Source organism: Vitis vinifera, chromosome 7 (assembly GCF_030704535.1).
Source record: "Vitis vinifera cultivar Pinot Noir 40024 chromosome 7, ASM3070453v1".
NCBI lineage: Eukaryota > Viridiplantae > Streptophyta > Magnoliopsida > Vitales > Vitaceae > Vitis > Vitis vinifera.
In genome coordinates this window covers 18,168,958-18,179,567 of record NC_081811.1, presented here as the reverse complement: position 1 = coordinate 18,179,567, position 10,610 = coordinate 18,168,958, and the positions used below count along the sequence as shown (strand labels likewise).

General features: G+C 34.5%; 1 protein-coding gene across 5 annotated transcripts; it reads left to right on the top strand.

Annotated features, from left to right (window-relative positions):
- The first annotated feature begins 1,559 nt into the window (after positions 1–1,559).
- LOC100245554 (uncharacterized) lies at positions 1,560–10,076 on the top strand. Of its 5 annotated transcripts, XM_019218221.2 has the most exons (6): positions 1,577–2,279; positions 2,400–2,491; positions 2,579–3,051; positions 7,393–8,746; positions 9,114–9,758; positions 9,853–10,076. In XM_019218221.2, the coding sequence occupies exons 3-5, from the start codon at positions 2,974–2,976 to the stop codon at positions 9,599–9,601; spliced, it is 1,920 nt and encodes a 639-aa protein (XP_019073766.2). In that variant the 5' UTR covers positions 1,577–2,279; positions 2,400–2,491; positions 2,579–2,973; the 3' UTR covers positions 9,602–9,758; positions 9,853–10,076. The 5 variants fall into 5 exon arrangements, with proteins under 5 accessions (XP_010646573.2, XP_019073766.2, XP_059594115.1 ...); XM_010648271.3 differs by lacking the exon at positions 2,400–2,491 and having other exon boundaries at positions 1,560–1,754; XM_059738132.1 differs by lacking the exon at positions 2,400–2,491 and having other exon boundaries at positions 1,577–1,894.
- The last annotated feature ends 534 nt before the right edge of the window (positions 10,077–10,610 follow it).

Sequence of the window (10,610 nt, the reverse complement as noted above, 5' to 3'; positions counted from 1 at the left end):
TCAATCCATCAAACTTTTGATATGAAATATCACGTCAGGGACTCTACTATCCGAAATATCATGATATTTCATGACATTTTGAACCTTGAGTATGACGCTGCATATGTCTCCTAATAGCAAAAAGAATTGATAAAAAAAAAACAAAAAAAACAAAAAACCAATAATCATAAGTTAATGTTTAGAAATACTAAGGTCATTGTACTAGTTTTATTTTAAGCTGAATTAAGAATATTTTATTTATATTTGAGTTAAATACAATTTAACTTTATGACATTTAATGCCTTGAGAACTTTATCTCCTTATATTCAAAATTTAATAATTTATCCCACAAATTAGCTCAAAGGTGTTAGAAATTTACTGGTTCTATGTTTAATTTACAATGCTAGAGTGTTATAAGTCACTCAATGAGATTAAAACTTAAAAAGACGAGGGTCCCTTGACCTCTAATTTCTTACCTATTTTTCCTCCTTATATCAAAAGTCCAATAATTTGCCTTGTAAATATACTAAGAATATAAGGAAAAATCTTACAACCATTTTCTAAGAGTAGAAGAAAAAATCTACATGTCCTAACTTTCCCAAAAAATATGAAGGCATGATAAATCCAAGCATAAATCCAAATTTCCTAAACAATGTCACTCCATGTTCCTTTTGATAATTTTGAGAAAAGAAGTGCTATTGTTTTGCTCTTGATCTAAAATATATATGCAATACTTTAATTAAAATGGATTAGAACCCATAATGTGAGTTTTAGTGCAAACTCAAATACAATGTATATGAGATTTTATAATGTCAAGCCTCCAATTTTTTAGATATTGTTTGCTTTAAGCTCCTTGGACCCTTCATAACTTTAAAACATTTCTCTGTGGTTAAAAAGAATTTACACACATATAGTGTTAAGAATTTTCCCCCTATTTAACATAAGATATCATAATTAATTTGCATATAGACATAATTTCCTCATTGTATTTTATAAGAACTTTTACACTAAAATTGAAGATTGACTTTGATATATTTTAGATTAAAAGAATCCTTACAACTTTAAAATATGATTATATGATTAAGAAGAGTTCATACATATATAGATAATATCATAATTTCTTTTTTTATTTATATATATATGAGATATCATAATCATCTTTATGCAATATATAACTTCAAAAAAAAAAAATCTCTTATTTAATGTGAGGTATCATAGTCTTTTCTGTCTATGTCCAATTCATATTGAAATTTTAAAGGCAAATTTCAGAGGTGAAGTTGAGAGTATTAAAATCCTTAAAAGGTCAAACGTATCAAGTGTTGGTTGGTTAAAGATTTCAAAAGACTTAAGTTATATACTGTGGTTAATTGGATTAAGAGATAGGATTTGTAGAAAAAATGGTTTAACCCTTATTGGCCGAAGATTTCAAATATTATGTAGTGTGATTAATTCATTTGATAAATAGATTTGGTAGGCAAAATGGCAAGAAAGGTAACACGTGTGCCGGATAATTACCTCATTGGGAACCCAAGATATGGAGGTCAAATGACAGCCATCCTACCATTTTACACTCTCTCTATAAATAGTCCTTGTCTGTCCCTCTCGTCAATTTCTTTCCTCTTCCTTCTCACTTTTTTTTGTCTTTCTGAGGAGAGGTGAGGCAGTCCCTTCTGGGAAAACCAAAACCCACATACCATATCAAAGAATTGAGATTCAAGAACACACAAACAAATAGAAACCCAAATATTATGCATTGAGAGAAGAGAAAGGAAGAGGTAGACCTCAGGAGAGCGTTTTTCTTTTTCTTTTCAGGAAAAAAAAATCTTTCCCTTTTTCTTTCTATCAATTTCCTTGCTTTTGCTTTGAGATCTTCTCTTTCTCCTCCTGCAATGCCTGCTCTTTGCCCAACAGTAAAGTAAAATCCCAATTAATTTTCTCTATTTTCTTTTTTTCTCTCAGAAGACATCCCACTTGGGGTTTGTTTTTCAAAGATTTTTTTGTATTTTTTTTTTTTTTTCCATTTCTTGGTTCTGTTTTTAATCTTTTGTTTGCGGGTGTGAAGAATTGGGATTGGGTTTTTTTTTTTTTTTTTTTTAAAAATTTTTTGGTTGTGACCATATATACATATATATTTGTTGGGTTTATTTTTCTAGGGTTTGTTCAGATCACCCACTAGAATCAACCCTAATTTTGTGGGTTTTATATTTATATAAAAACTATTAGGGTTATCACTGGGACAGCACAGATTGTAGATACACTGAGCATTATTGGATTCTTGGAGGTCTTCAGTCTTCTTTCTGGTAGTGTGAAACATTGATAGCTCTTGCAATTTGTATTGCTAGTTTTGGATTTCTTTGGACTTAGAGGTTTTGGGTTGAGTTGGGTTGCTTTCTGATCACTAGAAACTCATTCTGCACAAGGGGTTGCTGAAATTTTGGTTTGGAGATCGGAAGAATTTGCTTTTTAGCAGTAGGCGGTGATGGGGAATTGAGAGAGTTTTTTGCATTTCAAGGTTGAGGTGTTTGTTGCATTTGTTGCGTGAGTTGTTGATCTTTATCATCAGGAAATGTTCCTGATGTTGGTTTTTGCTAATGAGCAGGTGCTGGTTCCTTTTCAGCCTATTAGGCGTTACAAAGGATCAGATTGCTGTGGACCTTCCTCATTTATCGGGAAACCATCCGGGTTGACGTAGTGTTGGTTACATTAGAGTTGGTCATTTGATGCTTGTGGATGTGTGGAATTTTGCAGTTTCTGAAATTGGATTGGCTGAGGGGAGGATTTGGTTCTCAGCTTTCAGACATTTCTGGTATAATAATAGTGGTGCTGTGAGGGGGTCATGGAGTGACACCCGAGCTGGAAATGAGTGCAGGGACATGGTGCATGGACGAGAGTGTAGCTTCTGGTCTGTTCCTGTCTTGGAACGGCACCACTGGAGACTAGGAGAAGCTTTTTGGTTGGTAGGAGCGCACTTTGCGAATTCTGGGATCACATGCAATGTCTCGCTGCTTTCCGTTTCCTCCTCCAGGATATGAAAAGAAGACAAGAAGTGATGATACAGACTTACTTACCAAGGTTTATTAGATATACTGTCTTGATAATTAACTTTCATTATTAGCTTCAGTTATGTTTGCTTTTGTTGATGTTGCTCATCTGGTCTTTCTTCGTTCTTATTTATAATGAATTGTATGATTTACTTATCTGCCCGTGGGTTAATTTCAAAGGGTTACCAGAGGCAAGAAGGTTTTGTGGAACTGTGGAAAGAATTAGAAAATTTTATGCTTGTTTGAGGAGTCTATTAGAGTATGTAGGCGTATTGAGTCAATGTTGAAGGAGACTAGTTTAGAGAGAACATCTTTTAGTTGTGAACAGAACCTATCTTCTGAAATTTTATGGATTTGTTGAAAACTGAAATAACATGGCGGAAAATGGAGCAAAGGATTAATGTGAAATAATGCCAATTGAGAAAGATGATGGTTATAAAGTAATCAATAGAGATCCTTAACATTTGATCTGGGAGGAGTTTTGTTACAAACATATACGTCATGTTCTGGTTGAATAATGTTTATGTCACTTCCAGTTGCATACTGCATGAGCACTGGTGAGAGTAGCACATGGTCCTTTATCAAGATACACATTACTTGTACACTTTAAAATGTGTAGCTCAACGTGGCATCGTGATGGGATATGTCTAACATGCATTCTGCATGACACATTGCTGACCAGCATGTCCAATTTAGAAAGACAAAGACATATTGCCCAATATAGAATATCGATTCTGTGGTACCGTTTAGTGGGTTTGTTTGTTCCTTGCATGGATATTTCAAAATGACTAAAGTACTCTGGTTGGATTGGCTATGTTATACAGTTTGTTTGATGAATTGACCATCTCAGTTATTAGTCTTTGTCTGTTCTTAGATATGAGTTGAGATGAATTTTTTTTTTTACCTTAACACATGCTTTCACAGGGCATGCATACTTAAATTCATGTATCATATTATTTACTTGTGGATGTATATTTTCAAATTCAATGAGATAGTGTTGCAAGTGGGAGTGATTGCCACAGACAGTTTTGGGTTACTTGGAACCAATAAAAATTTATTAATTTTTTCTGGGTGGTGACGATGGGTTGGTGTTCATATCAATTGTTCCATGCATGGTTTTTTATTGTAAAGTTTATGAATTAACAGCATTAATTGTTTGTAATAATGTATTGGAAACTTTAGTAAAATGCTAAGTATGCTAAGTATGTTAAATGATTTTTTTTTGTTTTGTATTTATCTTTATTTATTATTAAATACATAGTCGATCTATGTTACCCTATGATATATGGAACATCCAGCCAACAGTTGGTGACACTTACTAAAATTTAGAAAATGGAACTTAGGATCGACAATGCTCAACATCTGATGGAGTCCACCTGTATTTATGCTTGAAATGTTCATACAAGTGAATTATGTCCCTCTGTTGTGAAACTTATTTTGAAACTGTTGCTTGTGTGGCTATTCTATTCTCTCAAGACTCTTCTGGTCACTTGCGAACTGCAGAGGAGGATAGCTATAAATGTTTGATGTAATAAATTCTCATGTGAAGAAATATATGGTTGTGTCACTGGTGTCTAAATTTTGAGTGGGGTCTCTGTCCACCTCGTGTTATGTGGCATTCATGACCATGTCCACAAAGCATAGGTACTAGATCCATGATATTTTTGGAAGAGGTTTTTATGTCAACAAAGTTCCAGGACAAAGAAATTACAAATTTATTTTAACTTATTTCTAAATTCTTCATGATGGAATTTCTCTTAACAATAAAAGAATATGTCTTACTTTGTAATAGTCTATACTTTGAGAAGATTGTCTCCTAAATTAGACATGAGGAGTACTAAAAGGTGAAATGCAAGATGTATCTTGCAAAAGTGAAGCCATGTGCTATTTATGAAAAATGTTTAATATATAAGAAATCCAGTTATATATGTAGATGGATTTATTTAAGTATATCATGATGTATCTTGCATCATAACTAAATTTCAAAAAATTTGTGGACATGAATGATGTCACTGACTTTGGAAATGTGGAGGATATAACATATCAGAATGTTCACATGTCATAACTAACAATACACAAGTCGTGTGTGATACTCTCTGATTTTATACTGAGCTTAATTAAGCATATTTTAGTTGACTTGTGCAGTTGACCATCCTTATCTTAGTTGTAGGCTTTGAAAACTAACCCTTCGATTTATTTTTCTACTCTTTCAGACTTACCTTTGCTTTAACACTTGATTATTTTTAATGAAGGGTAAGTTTGTGAAGTTACATGTTTAGTTTATTTATGGCACATAACCTATTTTCCTTTTTAGAAGGTCATCCTGGTGTTTGCTAACTTGCCTTACCTGAGCTGCTTTCCTGAATGAATGGAAACCTTATGAGAATGAAGTTAACAGAAAGTTCTGTGATATCCAATCAATTTGGCTAATGCTTTGCTGTTACTGAAAATTTTGGCTATGATGTGAAATCCCGCTTGAAGTTCCTGTTAAATTTTGTAAAAAAATGCACAAGAATGATGCTCTTATCTGGTCATGATAAAATCTGAAACTTGAAATTTTATTCTATATTCTTAAGCTCAAATATATTTATAATGATTGAAATTTGCTTAATAATTTCCTTGGTAACATCTTATTCTAGAATAGTTGATTTTTAGTTCTATAAACCGATGTGGCCCCTGTCTTGGTAATGCTATTATTAAGTGGTTTGTAATAGTTGGTTGCATGAGAGTTATCTGAACTTTTTCCATAGAGATATATTCTTTGGTTGGACAGATTCTTTGTAGGATTGCATGTAACTGATTGCTTCTTAGAACTACCTTTATGGATTTGAAAGTTTGCTTGCTTGAGATGTGAAATACTTGATGCTTAAGTAGCCTTTTCTTTAACACGTATGTTTCATCTAAGTCATAGCCGGGATTGTGTTCAATTGTTGATTTTGTGGAGTTGCTTGCTATGTTCCATGGCTTTGGGTATGAATGTCGGATGCGGGTATGTGTTTAGGTATCTAGTCTTTCACAACTCAAATTTTAGGATACATAGACTCAGATAAAAAGGATCCAAAAAATGGGCATGGTTTAGGATACGACGTAATAAAAGAAAAATCAATTAAAAATAATTTGAAAGTGAAAATATCCTTTTTAAAAGCTCTCATCATGTCCCTCCATCCCTTTTTTTCCCTCTTATCCCTAAATATTTTTACAAAAATTCACTGTTCAGGTAACTTTTTTTTTTTTCCCTTGAATGTAATTATTACTAAGAAAGTTGAAAGAAAAAAAAGATATTAATGAAAAATTCAAACAGCCATACCCAAAGTAGAATAGGAGTGTCCGACAAGGATCCCATAATCAAAATCATGTCATGTTGTGTGGACACTAGTACGTTGGGTGAAATAGAAGGATTTGGGTGCCTTAGATTGCATGTATAAAACTGGTCCTATCAGGTTGGATGAAGTTGGAAATAAAACTGAAAATCGAATCTTTATGCTCTACTGTTTTATGTAGTTAAGATTAATTTAATATAGCACATCAATTGTAGTTGAACTTGCGGTGAAGCTGGAGAATTGGACATGCAACTATATCATTCCTCATTTTCTAAGATAGTTATTGGTATTTTACAATATGTATCGGTTATATGGATCTTATATATCATGAATAAGTATCTTTTTTTCTATATTTACAGTAATACATATGATGTAAAACATGTGGTGCATATAATTATGTTAATGTTCTAAAATCAATTTTCCAAATTTCTCAAGAGAAATCTTTGGAAAGTATTTTTAAATGCATTTAGGGTTAAACAAGTATTTAAATTAAGCTTTCATTTCTCAAGTATACTGTTCAATTATGCTGTCCATTTCTATATTCTTTCTTCATCTAGCTTGTTTAACACAATATAGACCAATGACGTATAAGTTTCAAAAATTCTGAAGACCTCACCGTGTTCTAACAATCTTGGCACTTTAAATTTGGATCCTAACACCTGACACTAGAAGAATGTGGTTATAATTTTTTTTAATACTTCTCCATCATCATTTATACTATTTTGTGGAGTGCTCAAAAAAGAAATGAAATTATAATGGCACATTAATTTGGCAATGAATTAATCAAAAGGGTAAAGTCTGAGCAGAGATGATCCATTTTTATGGTTATTATAAATATTGTAGTTTGCATCCACTATCCGACTCTGATTCCCCCTTTCGTTTGAATGCTGCTCTTTTTCTTGGCCATGTGAACCTCTTATCATTTAGTTAGTTTTCTATCATAATTTGTTGACTTCTGTCAAATTTAATTTATTTTACATCAATAGTCAGATTTTTATTCTATTCTCTCCTATTTATTTATTTTGCCTCCTGGTTGGAAATCCATTTTTCAGGAGAAGCGCAAAGAGAAAAGGCATCAAAAAGATAAGAAGGACAAAGACAGGAGAGAACGTAAAGAAAAAAAGGATGAAGAGAGAAGCAAGGAAAAAAACAGAGAGAAGAAAGACAGAAAAGAGAAGAAAAAAGACAAGAAAGAGAGGAATAGAGATAGAGAAAAAAACAGGACCTCAGATGAGAAGAGAATTGAAGGGAAACCAGCAAGCTATAATGGGGAGAAGCCTCGTCCAAACAACTTGCCAGGTGTTGAGATCAGTAATTCTAAAATTGTGCAGGAGTTGGGCCGGAGACTTGGAGATAAAGATAAAATTGTTGGAAGTCCGATGGTTCAGAAGGTTACCCTTACAGATAAGGGAAGACCTGAATTGGAGGGAAGTATGGTGGAGAGCAATATTGGCAATTCGGCTGATAAAAAAAGGAAGTCTAAAGACAAAAATGACACTGGAAAGGCCAATGGACAAGGAAATAAGGTTGAGGCAAGAAATCCTGAAAATGCAGCCGCCCATAACTCTGGTTGGATGGATCAACAAAGAATTGAACAGGGCTATATTGGCACTTGGTCTGAGGAAAAAAGGAAGACTAATGACAAAAATGATGCTGGGAAGGCCAATGGACAAGGAAACAAAGTTCAGGCAAGAGTTTCTGAAAATGCAACTGTCCATAACTATGGTTGGATGGATCAAAGAAGAGTTGCACAGAGCAATATTGGCAACTGGGCTGAGGAAGAAAGGAAGTCTAAAGACAAAAATGATGCTGGGAAGGCCAATGGACAAGGAAACAAAGTTGAGGCAAGAGGTCCTGAAAATGCAACTGTCCATAACTCACCTTGGATGGATCAAAGAAGAACTGGACAGAGCATTATTGGCAATTGGGCGGAGGAAAAAAGTAAGACTAAAGACAAAGATGATGCCAGGAAGGCCAATGGACAAGAAAACAAAGTTGAGGCAAAAGGTCCTGAATCTGCAACTGTACATACCGCTGCTTGGATGGATCAAAGAAGAATTGAAGGAATGCAGGTTGAGAAGAAGGATGTGGAGAAGCAGGTGAAGGTGAAAGAAAATAATGAACACAATGGAAGTCATAGTAGAGGCGATAAGAAAAAGGATAAAGATCGAGAAAAGAAAAGTAAATCAAAGGATAAGCATAGGAATAAGAAGGAAAAGATGGAGAAAATGAAGGGAAAAAGGGAACCAGATACAAAGCAGACCAAATTAAAAGGAAGCGACCAAGCCTCCATAGATACTCAAAATATTAAATCAGAAACTCTTTTGAAGGGCAACAGCAAGAGTTTTGCTACCTCAGGAAATCTTGGCAAGAGAAAGGAGCACGAGACAAATGGACTTTTTCATGGTGAGTTCTTTTCTTTATTGTAAAGAACATCCTTCAGACCTCTTTCTCCATCCAGTGGCAGGAAGCATAAACTGAGATGTTTCTTTGCCACCCTGGATGGTATTAGAGACATTGTTATACTTTCATGGACCAGAACGTATCACCACTCAAGGCTACTGTTTTTTTGTTGCTTAATTTTTAACTTTTGAAGATGACTGCTTCTCACTGTCATTGCTTTTCATGCTACTTACTGCATCTGGTTTCTGATTTAGTTCTACATTTGGCTTTTTGGGGTGGTGGGGATCTGTTATGAGATAAGTTTTGGTCTGTACTTATTTATCTCCTTGTCAGCTAATTCTCTTTTGTACTTGTGTCAACTTTTTTGTAGAAAATCGCATGCAGCCTAATAAGTTGCCAAGACCCATCGCTTCTTCCGATCCAATTGTAGAAAATGGATGGAAATCAGATCCAAGCCAAATAATTACCCAATTTGCACCTGAGAAGCAGGTGTTGCCATTCAATCATAAGGCTGATATCAAGGAGCACAAGTTTAATGCTTTGGCAGAAACTCAACATTCCAACTCAGCCTCAATGAACTCTTCATCTACTACTGTACAAACTACTGAGAAATGTGAAGCATCTGCCAAACAGCCACATCCGGATTCCAAGTATCTGAGCCAGATACTTTCTGTACCTAAAATAGAGGAATGTTCCAATTTTGATGACCAGGAATGGCTATTTAGCAGCAAAAATCCTCAGTCAAAGAACATGGAAGTGGGTTCTTTGGGGTTTGATGGAACAATGCAGGTGTGGGCTGAGGCATTGCCAATAAAATCTGCTGATGTATCTGCTCTGCCATATGTCATTCCATATTGAAGAGTGTAGACCTGTTGATTTCACTTTCTATTGCCCCTCAAATGTGGCAGTTCCCCAAAGGAAGCTTCCAGGAAGGCATGCTAACATCTGGGCCTGACTTCATCAATTCTTACTGCATTCTCCTTTTAATTATCCTCTCCCAGATCAGTTCTTTGAGGTACAACTTGTGTATGATCACTCTTGTAGTAAGTGTTATTCAGGGTCTGATTTCTTTGTCCTGAAACTGTGTTTTTTGTTGCTTGATTCTACAGTTGGTGCATCAGGGAATGGTTTAGAGAGGGGTTTCGCAGACCCATTCGAAAGTTACATGAAACAGAGTGTAGAATTGCAGAATCCTGGTTAGGTGTACTTTTTCATTGCTTAGAGAGCTTTATAACTTACCTTTATTCCAGCACTTTTAACAATTTTGATTTGTAACACATACATCTGAACACCAAATGCATAATAGAGAAAAGAGCCTGTTTCATTCATTTAATCTCTCCTTTGCAAACAGTTTGGTAGATCACCCTTGTTGCCATTGATCTCTGTGGAGAAAATTCCTATAACTTGCCTGTGTCTGATCTGATTCCAGTTTTCTGGGCATTGAATTCCACATGTCTTGGGACTTGTTTTATTCCAAAGGAAACAACATTCCACCCTTTTATAGTTCTTTTTGGGTAAAGCATTCCATCTCTCTCTCCTTTTCTTTCATTATTCAAACCAGGTAAAATGAAAGGCAATTGTCTATACATTTTTGTATGGTGTATGGGCGGGTGGAATGAAGATGAATTATTCCTCAATTCCCATTTCTAATAAATTAAGCTAAATGGATTTTTCATTCCCATTTCTTCTTCCTATATATTTTAGATTGAGTTTCCAATTTTTTTTTTTGACAAGTTATTTTGAAATTAGAGCCTAAAACATCTACGCAATAAACAAGTTGGGAAGAATGGAGTCCTTGGTTCAACCATAATACCTCTTGACTATAATTGGACTGTTGTAGGAAAAGTTTTGTTCTATATATATATAC

Bases quoted from the DNA above. Each gene is read 5' to 3' on its own strand.
- LOC100245554 (XM_010648271.3), top strand. From the start codon at position 2,974: ATGTCTCGCTGCTTTCCGTTTCCTCCTCCAGGATATGAAAAGAAGACA. The intron at 3,052-7,392 runs GTTTATTAGATA...TCCATTTTTCAG, and splicing joins ATACAGACTTACTTACCAAG to GAGAAGCGCAAAGAGAAAAG. The intron at 8,747-9,113 runs GTGAGTTCTTTT...ACTTTTTTGTAG, and splicing joins GACAAATGGACTTTTTCATG to AAAATCGCATGCAGCCTAAT.